The 13,461-nt window shown below is 57.8% G+C and overlaps 1 protein-coding gene across 1 annotated transcript in view; it reads left to right on the forward strand.

Moving 5' to 3' along the window:
* Positions 1–1,188: 1,188 nt before the first annotated feature.
* Positions 1,189–13,461, forward strand: part of LOC144727761 (cadherin-15-like) — a 41,027-nt gene continuing 28,754 nt past the window's right edge. The window contains exon 1 of the mRNA XM_078606825.1: positions 1,189–1,544. Within this exon, the coding sequence (XP_078462951.1) occupies positions 1,500–1,544 (45 nt within the window). The 5' untranslated portion in view covers positions 1,189–1,499. The remainder of the gene's footprint in view (positions 1,545–13,461) is intronic.

The following is a 13,461-nucleotide window of genomic DNA, read 5'->3' on the forward strand; positions in this document are numbered from 1 at the left end:
TGGTACAGCGCAAGGTGTGGACACCGCCTGTTCTCTCTGTGCGGGGATTGCGTGTTGCCCCCTCGCGCGCGTGCGATTTATCCGGGTTGCTCGGGTTTCCTCTCGCTTCATTCGTTTGCTGGAAACATTTGTTCTTAAATTAAGTTTAAAAACCCCAATGTAGCAGGCCCCTCCTGAAAAAGAGCCACACGACTCAGCAGTGTGGCTCCGCTGGATAAATAAGCGCATTGCCAAGATGAGTGACATTCACTCTCACGTCGGGGCGTGAATTTGAACTGACGCAGACGCTGCACGTGGCACGCGTTAGGGGCACGCCCCCCCCGTTGTACCCCCCCCCGCCCCCCCCCGTTGTGCGCCCCCCGCGTGCGCGGCACCACGCCGACTTCCCCCCCCCCACTCTCTCTCTCTCGGCACGACGCCGACTGCCCCCCGCTCTCTCTCTCGGCACGGCGGGAATTTCTAACTCGGGGCGGCAAAAGTCACCCTCGTGTTGGAGTCGGCTCCTGAAGCTGCAGAGAGCACGGGGCCTCCACCACGGCACGCCGTGTCCGGGCCGTCCTCCTGCTAGCCACGTTAGCGCGCTCATGTGCGTGGCCGTGACAACGATCGTCATCATCATCATCGTCGTCGTTGTGACACATTCTGGCTTAGGTGCCCCCCCCCCTCTTATGTTCGCAGCGAAGATGTCAGTAACGCCTGTAATACAGTGCGCTATTATCCACGGTGCGTGTACTCTGCATTCGTCGTTAACTATTAAAGGCCAATTATAAGCGACGCGTGCACGTGTTGTGCGTGTTGTACAATGGTCGGTGGCCGCCCGAGGCACGCGCCCCCCCCCCCCCCCCTGTCCGTGTTGCTATTGTCTCGCGTGCTGCACTGCCGCTTCCCGCTGCGTCTCCGACGGCGCAGAAAGCCGCCGCTCAGCTCGGGATCGCCGTCCCAGCGCGGAGGGAGCTCTCCCACCGAGGTCCCAGCGCTCAGCAAAGCCGCGGTCGGCGGCCACGCATCGCCCGCCCGCGCACCCAGCCGGTGGCGCGGGTTCGCGCCCCGTGGGCGGTGGCTACAGGGGGGGGGGGGGGCAGCTGTGGTGGGCGCGCGGGTGACTCGCGGAACAGCTGGCACTGTCCGTTTAGCCCGCTGTCGGGAGACTAAAAATACCTCGAATAATACCCTCGTCCGTCCCTCCCCTTCACACGAGCAGAGAGCCGCGCGCTCCGCGAGCAGCGTGCCCCCCCCCACTCCACGCCCAGCGCAGTGCCAGCCCCGGTGCCATCTCGATCACTCGCTCACTCCGCCTGCTCCTCCTGCTCCTCCTCCTGCTCCTCGTCGTCGTCGTCACCGCCGCCGCCGCCACCTTCTAGCCTCGCTTCGCGCGGAGGAGCGCGGCTTCGAGCGCTTCGCAACTCTGCCGAGTGCGCGGCGGCTGCTGCTGCTGCTGCTGCTGCGTGGCGCAGAAGGCGACCACCACCACCGCCACCATCATCGCCACCACCATCGCCATGCTGCCCAGCGTCTGTGTCCTTCTCGCCGTCGTGGCGGGGCAGGTAACCCCGGAGCGCGCGGTCGCCTCGGTCATTCGACAGCCGCCTCCCTCGCTCCGCTTAGTTAATGACGCGTGTTCACGCGCAGTCTGCCTTGGATATAAAGCAACGTCCAAGTTTACGATATCATATATATGTGTGTGTGTATAAAGAGTTTGCAGAATACACCGCTGGGTTCCGCTGGGCCCCTCTGGGTTCGTCCGGGTTCCGCTGGGTTCTACTGGGTTCCACTGGGTTACGTTGGGTTCCGCTGGGTTCTACTGGGTTCCACTGGGTTACGTTGGGTTCCGCTGGGTTCTACTGGGTTCCTCTGGGTTACGTTGGGTTCCGCTGGGTTCTACTGGGTTCCACTGGGTTACGTTGGGTTCCGCTGGGTTCTACTGGGTTCCACTGGGTTACGTTGGGTTCCGCTGGGTTCTACTGGGTTCCTCTGGGTTACGTTGGGTTCCGCTGGGTTCTACTGGGTTCCACTGGGTTACGTTGGGTTCCTCTGGGTTCTACTGGGTTCCACTGGGTTACGTTGGGTTCCGCTGGGTTCTACTGGGTTCCACTGGGTTACGTTGGGTTCTGCTGGGTTCTACTGGGTTCCTCTGGGTTCCACTGGGTTACGTTGGGTTCCTCTGGGTTCTACTGGGTTCCTCTGGGTTACGTTGGGTTCCTCTGGGTTCTACTGGGTTCCACTGGGTTACGTTGGGTTCCGCTGGGTTCTACTGGGTTCCACTGGGTTACGTTGGGTTCCGCTGGGTTCTACTGGGTTCCTCTGGGTTCCACTGGGTTACGTTGGGTTCCTCTGGGTTCTACTGGGTTCCACTGGGTTACGTTGGGTTCCTCTGGGTTCTACTGGGTTCTACTGGGTTCCGCTGGGGTTTGCCGGTAATGCCGCTCGTGTCACCCGCAGTGTTCCCCTCCTCTAAGTCGAGCCACCCCAGCACGTGCCCCAACACCGAGTCGGTTCCATGCAGCGGCCACCGCTCGCGTCGCGCTCCGTGACTCACGCGCTGTGGTTCCCGTGGCGCGTCAGGAATAGCCGCCTGTGATTGGCTGCGAACCGTCATGTGATAGCTGTCGACCCCATACGTCATCGCTGCGTCACAATCGCGGTTACTCGACGCAGGATGAAGGGCACGTGCTCACGCGTGCCTCTGGTGTGCGACGAAGCACTCCGTGAGGAGTAAACATTTGTTTGCCTGCTATCATCATCATCAGCTACGATCGATCCACTGATGGATGAGACCCTTTTCAAACCGCCGCCAATTCTTGTTATAATCTCTCGATGCAACGATCCGCTCAGCACCTGCACGTGAGCCGATTTCATCGCTCCCCCGCCCCCCCCCCCCCCCCCGTGCCTCTTTGCGCGCCTGTCACTTTGTGCTCCGTATCTCTCGTCATCGACCACGTGTTTTCTGCACGGTAAGGTAAAACACGTGGGTGCCGTTTGCTATGAATGAAGAAACGACACATTGTAACAAAAAAAGAACAATAGCACAACAAGACGTCGACTTGAACACGCAGCGTTTAGTGTCCCGCAGCGCGCCGTGTTCACACGGACGATGACCCCCCCCCCTCCCCGTGTGTCGCGTCACGCGTGGTCACTGCGCCTTCAGGGGTGGGTGGACAGCGAAGTTGCCGGTGTCTCTGAGTCACCCCGCGGGGGCCGCTCCACGCTGGGTTGAGCGCGGCTCAACTCCCCCCGTCGCTTTGGCCCCGCGAGCAGCCGCGTGGCCCCAAGGCCAAGGCCGCCCAGCGGTTCCCGGGGGCCCCGGGGCAGAACGAATCCCACGTGGAGGGGGGTGGGGGGGTCATTAATGAGCGACGACGCTGGAATCTCGTTGTGAGGCCCCCTGGGAGACCCCCCCAGCCCTTCAGTGCCAAGGCTCTGGCCAGTCGCTTGTGGTTGGTTATCGAAATGCGCCTCTGCATTTGCGTTTTACTTCAGGGGCGCTGCGTGGCGATAAGTTAACTGCCTCACCTCGTATGCAGGAAGTCGTGGGTTCGATCCCCACCCTGACGCCTGCTGTATATTTGGAGTTTGCGTGTCTCTCTCTCTTTCCGTGGTCGCGTGGATTTTTCTCCGGGTCCTCAAAAATTTCCCTCCACATTTAAAATGAACATCACGCTATATTAGAGTATTTGGCTGCATTCAATGTCCACGTGATGACGTCCCACTTCGTTGAGCTCTCATTCGTGATGGCGAGGTCGCTACTGAAAAAGAGCTGCGTAGCTCAGTGGGGCCTCACCCGGTACATTCTTTTTAAAGTTGTTTTTGTTAATTCCATTCCGTTGTTTTTTTATCTGCGTCGCATCACGCGATCGTGACAATCCCATGCGGAGTCCACCTTTGTGTCAGATGACGACCCTGGGGCAGATGACCTGGCACCGTTGCGCAGCGCCGTGGGTCAGTTTTCAGACTTGCCCACCGCGGTGGCTCAACCTGCTCTGCGCAGAGCGAACACTTTGAGCGAGACGGCGCAGCTGATTATTCGCTACTGACGATAAACGCTTTCGCACGGCAAACATCGCTTAGACGCGGAAATAATTATCGGCGATGGCGGGGTGGGGGGGAGAGACCAGAGCGGTGAAGTATCGACGCATCCTTCAGCACCGCAGAGGCTCTGCGTGCGTTCCACCCCTTGCGCCGATGGTCGCAGCAGCAGCAGCAGCAGCAATGAGTTCATCGGGAGGTCGAAGCCAATGTCGAGGTCGGGCTGCTGGCCACGCGAGCGGGCTGCACGTGAGAGAGAGGGAGGGAGGGAGTTGGTGTAGTTTTCCATAATAAAGGGTTTGTTGGGTAAACATCGCGTAAATATAAATGTGCCATCAACCCACCACCACCACACGACGCATCCAATTAGTAAGGTTTGTCACGTACAACAAAACGTGTCAATTAGTGTTGGGGAGTAAACCTACAACATTAAACAATGTGAGTAGTTTTGCTATTCCTCCTCCTCCTCTGTCGCAGGAGCACAGAACAACAGCGGTTCACTCCGCGTCCGCGTGAACAGACAGAGTCCCACCGTGGCCGCCCCTACCGTGACCAACGTGACCACCATGACCACCGTGACCACCGTGACCCACGTGACCACCGTGACCCACGTGACCACCGTGACCCACGTGACCACCGTGGCCGCCCCCACCGAGCATCCGTGAACAAGAGCTTCGAAGCTCATCGGATTTGTCCGGATCAGATGAAGATTCCGCTTCTGGACGCCGCACTCTCGAGGCGCGCGTGCACGCGCTCGGCGAGCTCGTGCACGCGCTCGGCGAGCTCGAGTGGTAACCGAGTGGCACTCCAGCCACGCGGGTTACCGCGAGATTTTGTCATTATATCGGTGAGATTTTTAAGCGGTGATATTGTGTGTGTGTGTGTGCGTCGATCCAAAAACAAGCGTTCACATCTGCTCCTGTTGATTGTCTTGTCTTGGGCCATTTGCCAAAACGTTTATATTTAAAAGGGGCATTAAACATTTTAATGAAGCGCCCTGCGGTTTAATGGCCCGTGACAGACGAATGCCTTGGCCGCGAACGATGCCGGCGTGCCGCACGTCGGCCTGCTGCTCACGACGAAGGGCTGTCTCGCCGTGCGAATGCGGCAACGCTCCCGTATCCGAATACGCAGCGCCGTTCGACCGTTCCTCGCCGCACAACTGTCCGCTCCGCAAATCACGCCGAGTGAATGCGCCGGGGAAAAAAACAAAATCTCACCACGCCCGTGCGCCCCTTTCGTCTCGCCGGTGGCGATGCTTAGACGACCGCACCGACCGCGGGTACCCGTCTGAGGTGCGAGTCGACTCACGGGGATGCTCAGGACCGGTTTCAGGTGAATCGTCACCGATGTTCGGTGGCCGTGGGTGGGAATCGAACTCGGGGCCGTCGGGTTCGTAGCGCAGCGCGCTGACCGCTCTCCACGCCCGCGACCGCTGCCAGTCCTCGCACTCGCGCGATGCCATCGCCCTGCACCCACTTCGACGTTTCAGATTCACAGTGAGTTTCCTGCGCGTTGGATCGTCATGTGGGTACAATAGAAAATACAACAACAATACAACAATAATAATGCCAATTGTTTTACCGCTCCCCACTTTCTCAATCATCCACCACACGCGCGCGTTCCCGATATTTTGATTCTGATGAAGACAACATCAGTTGAGGTGCCGCTGTGCCCCGACCTGGACTGAGGAGGCACGCGACGCAGCGGGATTCGATTCAGTCATTCAAGCGCTACAAAACCGAAGGCCTAATTACAACAACAACAACAACATACGAGTAACAATAAAAAAAAACGTTGCCAAACATGGAACGGCGACACAGACACAAGACGTGACGGAGCCAAACGGAGCGGTCGCCCACGGGGGTGAGTCACGGAGCGGCAGCCGCGCGGCGCGCCGGAGGGGGCCGCCCGAGCAGGAGACAGAACGGCGAATGTAGTTTGCGTCCACAGCTGCCGCGTGATTAATTATTACATCGCTCCGCCGTGACGGATGGCGACAGCTGAGAGAGGCGCTTCGTCCAGCAGTGGATTGACCATGGCTGCGCCTGATGATGATGACGGGAATGAAAATGATGATTCCGATTTTTTTTTTACCGCACCCGCCAAACATTCGTGAATGGGAATGGCCGAACACCGCCATGCAACACCTCTCCCCCCTTTCTGAACCAGAGCCGTGAGACTCAGGAGGCCTTTCGTGAAGGGGTGGATGGAGGGCTGCCTCGTCATGATTGTGCGCAGCACGAAACATTGATGATCGTCCGAGTGTAAAACAAACGCATATCCCTGTACGTAAGTGAAAACAATAATAATTGACACATCCCATCAGCCACACGACCCCTTCTGGGAGGGATGATTTATCCCAGCAACTTTGGTTGAAGCAGCAGGGGTGCCGGTTTGATGTGGAGGGGACTGCACCCTCCACATCGAACCGGTCAGGCGCCTCGCCGGTACAGCGAGTGGCTCATACTCGGAAGGTTGAAAATAAAATAAAAATCCTGGTTGGGGGTCACTCGGCCCACCGTTCCTCCTGGGTCTGTAAAAATGAGCGCCACTTTGCGGGGAAAGTAATCAGGAGTGGTCCTGTAGAACTGATTGTAACCCCCGCCATATGTCCAGCACAGGCTGAGGTCTGTGGACGAGAGATGAGAACCGCTGCACTGATCATCTGAGCAGCAGGAGATCACTCTGACCACGACGTCCTCGTGTGAGCAGAAGTTCAGAAGAAGTTTACTTCCCAAGAAAAGGCCATTGAGCTTAGAAGCTCGTTCTTAAGTGCCACTCAGCCGCCAGACGCGCCCTGCCCCAAGGGCACAGCCCCCCCCCGCCGTCCCCCCCCCGAGGGATGCCACCGCTCTAGAGGTGTGCTCTGCCCTGGGGACGGACGGACGTGGGACCCCGCTCAGGGTCAGACGGGTGCCACGTGTGGGACGCACAGTTCCACGACGTTCTGTTGCACACACGCGCGCGCGCACTTTGGCTCCCAGCCGCGCCCCCCCCCCCCCCCCCCAAGGTATCATAAATAAATAAATAAATAAATAAATAAATAAATAACTCGATCCAGCGGCTCCGGAGCCGCATGCGGCTCTTGAAGGACTGCTTCGTGGCCGTTATTCACGTGGCACTGCGGCTCTTTGAACATTGAGTTATTTCGCGGAATTCGAACAAAAAAAATTCGCTTCTTGTTATTTTGCGTGCCGATCATCTGTTGGGGGGGGCGGTTGCCTCTCTCGCTCTCCTCCCTCGCTCCGCCTCTCGTCGCCCTGTGGCCACCACCGGGTCCACCGTGTGGACAACCAGAAGCGCCGCCGTTGTTTGACCAGGCCAGGCCGCGTGGTGCCCGGGAAGGTGTCGGTGACATTGTTGAGCCTTGAACTGTTGCTTGGTGGCTGCTGCGAGTGCAGTGAGAGCGAGCGAGCGAGCGAGGAGAGGTGCAGACGACTGCTGCCGATGCAGCTACAGAGAACGCCCCGCTCAGCCAGGACGCCGCTCGTCCCGTCTCTGGCGAGCTCAGTCGTCGTGATGCTCTCTGCCCGTCAAACGTCGACGCGTTTCAGCCGCGAGGCTTTTGGTCGACGTCGTCGCGCGTCAAGCGGCGGCTATTGTCGCAGCAGCAGCAGCACGAGACGAGGAGGAGCAGCCGCGGATGACGGAGGCGCGCGGGGGAGCGGGGAGGGTGGCGCGGTTTGGCGGCGCATTCCACCACCGCCTCCCCTCCACGGCGCGCGGGTAGCACGCGGGGCACGCGCGGGGCAGCGGCCGAGGGCAGCTGAGTTGCCCCCCCCCCTCCTGTTCCCACATTCAATTCCGAGCGCACAAGTGGCGCAATCAATCCTGGAGCTTCTCGCTCAACGTGCGCCGGTTGCAACTCGCCAGCTGCCCAGAGCCGCTTGCACTGAGATCAGCCTCCCTCGCGGTGCCCCTCGTCGGCGGTTTTATTCGCGAAGAGAAGCAGCGCGCCGTGGTCTCGCTGTGGCCGCCACGGGGGCGACAGGGGCTCGCAGTCGGCAGCGTTGCGGGTTCAAATCCTTGGTCGTGGTGGGGTGGGGGGGGGCTCAGCCCATCGTCTCTTTGCGGTCGCTAAAATTGATACCACTTTTTGGGGACGACAACAGTGGCTGTGCCATGGACAGAGATTCGCTACCCAACCTCCCCCCCCCACCCGCCACCTTCTTATTGCTTCAGGACATGCAAAAGCAACGGACGATACCCCGGCCATAGGAATGTGGAATTCCCACGACTTTTGGCTGAGGGCTGCTAAACACAAAAAGTAGACGAGAAAGCAATCGATGAGTATGTGGATTGACGCGAGCGAGAAAGAGGAATGAACGCAATGTCTGCATCCATTGTTGATGCGCAACAGCTGATACCCTGGAGCAGCCGGGCTGGGGGCCGGGGTCGGATTCTCACAGCGCTCGCTGGGAAGAGGAGTGGGGGGGGGGCGGAGTGGGGGGGGCGGAGGAATCCAACCCGTAGCGACCGTCGCCGTAGCCCCGAGTAGTTTCCGCTCGACACGTGATCTCCCATGACTGGGGGGTGGCAGCAGCCTCCGCCGAGATGATGGTCGTGGTGGATTTTGTCTTCGTGCCGTACCCGTGTCGGGAGCGGTGGTGCAGCGGTTAGCGCCTCGCACTACGATCCGAGAGAGACTAGTTCGATTCCCGCTCACAGTCAACACCAGCGACGATCATTTGAACCGGTCCCTGTGCCCTCCCCGTAGGTCGACTCAGCCTCAAATGAGCACCTGGTGCGGTGTGTAGTAAACATCGCCACTGGGGAGACAAAGGCGGCCGGGGGTGGTGCTGGCAACCCTACCCCTCGTGTACCGTGCCGGCCTTCATAGGTGCTCGCTAACAGCACAGTTTGTCGAGGCTGTACGGGGGATCTTTGCCTTTGGATGAGGCGTGATCCAGACGTCCCGTCCATCTCACGCAAACAAACTCCTCGTCCGCCTTACCCGCGGCTATTCATAGCCGCCATGAGCACGGCAAGAGCGAGAGCCGCAGTGATCTGCCACTCAAGTGAACACTGCAGCATTGGTGCTCACAGACCTGAGTCGGTGGTGGAAATTCCACATTCCTATGGGCGGGACCACCCACCGGTGGTATTTCAAAGCGCGTTGCTGCTGCTGTTGACTCCGGAGGGTCGCTGAGTCAAGTCCCGACCAGGACTAGAACTCGCACGACTCCGATCGCGAGCGGCTCGCCTACCGCCGAGCCACTGGGGCTGCTGCCACTCATTCAGTCGGCCAGATACACCGGCTGGCGTGCCGTGGAACTGGATATCTGTAAACAAAAAAAACCGAAGAGCTTCATAGCTCATCAGATTCCTCCAGGATTAAAAAAGACCCCCGCCAAAAGATTCAGATCCTGGCTCGGTGCAACTCCCGTACTAATGTAGAGGCCACTTCTCGATGGCTCGCGACGGTGTAACGAGCGTGCGAAAGAGCGGCAGCTACCACAGCCGTGCGGACGGAACGAAACGTTGCAAGTATTATTTTTTTGGATGTTACCAGGCAAGGCCCACTGAGCTACGTAGCTATTTTGAAGAAGCCACCTGGCCACACATCATAGCTGAACGAAGTGGCTTATCACGTGGGAATGTATAGCAGCCAGATATACTCTGAACCACATCCTGCATGTCGGGCGAGAGAGTTAACATCTCCTAGCCACCGCAGACGGAACGGTCCCCGGCTCAGCTGTAGGCGATGAGACACGAGCAGCAGAGGACGTGCGGCTCAGTGGCACGAGCAGCAACTTCTCCCTCCGGGCGTAGAGACTCACAGAGCCATTCGTGACGGCGGGGGAGGGGGGGACGCCGTGGCTTTATTATTCGAGGCGTCGTTGGGAATAATTGTGAGCGCTCCTAATGAGAATGTGATTGCCTCTCGCTGCTGTGCCCTATTAGCTCACCCATCAGAGGCAATGATTGTTGGCTTCCTTCTTTCACCACTCACACGGTGGTGGATTCCCACACTCGCACCACACACAATACTCACTCACACCCCACAGAACACAATACACACCACACACAGCAGCACCACCCCACACAATACACCCACTGCCACCTCACACAATACACACCACCGCCACCTCACACAATACACACCACCGCCACCTCACACAATACACACCACCGCCACCCCACACAATACACACAGCACCACCACCCCACACAATACACCCACTGCCACCCCAACACAATACACACAGCACCACCACCCCACACAATACACCCACTGCCACCCCAACACAATACACACAGCACCACCACCCCAACACAATACACAAAGCACCACCACCCCACACAATACACCCACTGCCACCCCAACACAATACACACAACACCACCACCCCAACACAATACACACAGCACCGCCACCCCACACAATACACACCACCGCCACCCCACACAATACACACAGCACCGCCACCCCACACAATACACCCACTGCCACCCCACACAATACACACAGCACCACCACCCCACACAATAGACCCACTGCCACCCCACACAATACACACCCACACAATACACACCACACAGAGCACGCTACATTCTTTACACAGCGCCCAATTTAAACTGAAAAGTTATTTTTTTTTCAGAGGCGAATAGCACACGCATATCACACAATACACACGCATCACATAACACACACGCTGCACACCACACACCACACAATACACACAGCCTGCACAATACTTCACACAATAGACTCACACACCACACAACACGCTCCACATAGCACGCAACACACCACACAACCCACACACACCACACTCACCACACAACCCACACACACCACACTCACCACACACACCACACTCACCACACACACCACACACACCACACTCACCACACAACCCACACACACCACACTCACCACACAACCCACACACACCACACTCACCACACACACCACACTCACCACACAACCCACACACACCACACTCACCACATACACCACACTCACCACACACACCACACACACCACACACACCACACAACCCACGCCACACTCACCACACAACCCACACACACCACACTCACCACACACACCACACACACCACACTCACCACACACACCACACACACCACAAACACCACGCCACACTCACCACACACACCACACAACCCACACACACCACACTCACCACACACACCACACAACCCACACCACACAACCCACGCCACACTCACCACACACACACCACACACACCACACAACCCACACCACACTCACCATACACACCACACACACCACACAACCCACACCACACTCACCTCACACACCACACACACCACACAACCCACACCACACTCACCACACACACCACACACACCACACAACCCAAACCACACTCACCACACACACCACACTCACCACACACACCACACAACCCAAACCACACTCACCACACACACCACAGAACCCAAACCACACTCACCACACACACCACACTCACCACACACACCACACAACCCAAACCACACTCACCACACACACCACACACACCACACAACCCACACCACCCTAACCACACTCACCTCACACACCACACACACCACACAACCCACACCACACTCACCACACAACCCAAACCACACTCACCACACAACTCACACCATACTCACCACACACACCACACAACCCACACCACACACACCACACTCACCACACTCCCTGCTGGGTGCCGGCCGGCCTAGACACACGCCACAGTTGTGATTTGTGGCAACATTTATAGACGCGTCTGCTGCCGTTTAAAGTTACACTGCTTCCCCTTTTCGTCTCAGTATTTACAATGCGATTATAAACATAACGTACGCGATGGGAGCGACAGCGAGATTACTGGGTGAGAGGCCGATCGGTGTTTGAGAGTGAGATCAGTGAGGTGAGCGTCACCGTGTTACCGTGCAGTCAAAGTGGGATATCACGAACAGATGATTTTCTTTTTAAAAAGCAGGCCCAAGGTCGTCCATAGAGGGGATGCGGGGCCCGGGGCAAACTACACCGTGTGGGCACCCCCCACCCCGACGCTTTCAAATGTAAACCGAAGTATTACATCTAACGCCGTGACGTCTACGCGCGGGATCCCCCAAAGCGCGGGGCCCGGGACAGTCACCCCGACTCGCCGTACACCCAAGGGACGGCTCTGACCCAGGAGTCTCATACATCCGGACCCCCAAATTCAATCGTGCTCCCACCACCATCCAACGCCACGAACCCATCAACTTGCCAGATTGACACAGGTAAACCCTGCCCAGGAGCAGCGCCTCCGCCCTTCACTCGGCCCGGTGACTAACGCTGCCTGGCACTGCCTCCTACAGTTCTGGTAAAAACAGACGAAGCAGCGGCGACCCCGCTCACCCCTCCAGCTCCCCGTGAAATCGGAGGCATTCGGTTTTAAAATAGTGTCCATCTTGAGTTTCAGCGGCCCGCACGCTCCCTCCACCACCCAGACGCACCGAGCTGGATGATGACCCCCAAGTCTCCGGGAGGGAGAGAAGGGGGTGGAGAGGACACGGCTCTCGGACGCTTCCTCTGCTGATTTACCGAATTACCGACCCCTTGTTTGCGTCGCATGCACGTGGAGGCGGATATAAGCGGCCTCCGCACCTGGTGCGAAGCTGCTCGGGTCCGGGATGAAGACGCCTCGTGAAGAAGAAGATGAGTCAAGCCTCGAGTCAGCGTGGCCAAGCAGGAGCCCTCCTGGCTTGGCCACGCCAGTCGTACCAGGGCGTCAGTGTTGGCGAGTGTTAGCGAGTGACGTTGTGTGTGTTAGCGAGGATGGGTCGGTGGTCACCACCCGATGTTAAGAGTCACCCGTTGTGTTAATAATGAAAAGTGTTGCCTCCCAGAGTCCCAGTGTGCGCCGGAATTGAACCCACGACACAAGCACGAGACACGTGCCGCCTCCCGGCTCTAGAGACCGCCCGGAGAAGATTCCAGGCACGCGTTGACGATGATGGCGCACATCATTACATTTGTTATCATGTTACAGTGTATCATCCGTTCTCTTTCTAATAAAAACAATATTCCCATATAAGTGCTGAACATGTTTAGAAGCACCCTGTATTTTAAATTTTTTTTTTTCATTTTACCAGGAAAGGCCCCATTGAGCTATTTAGCACTTTTTTCAAAAGCGACCTGGCCACAAATGATAGCCCCACTAAGTGGCTAATCATCACGTGGAAATGTTTAGCCGCAGACAAATATTGCAAACGCGTGGCGATGTTAATTCTGAACGTGCAGGGGGAAAGCCGGAGGACCCGGAGAAAAATCCACGCGATCACGGGGATAGACACGCAAACTCCAAATATACAGCAGCAGGCGTCAGGGTCGGGATCGAACCCACGACCTCCTGTAGACCAGGCGAGGGAGTTAACATCTCCTAGCCACCGCAGCGTCCGACTGTGGCTCCAGACGAGATGTTCTCC

This window comes from Lampetra planeri, chromosome 26 (genome assembly GCF_965212315.1).
Source record: "Lampetra planeri chromosome 26, kcLamPlan1.2.h2, whole genome shotgun sequence".
NCBI classification, from domain to species: domain Eukaryota; kingdom Metazoa; phylum Chordata; class Hyperoartia; order Petromyzontiformes; family Petromyzontidae; genus Lampetra; species Lampetra planeri.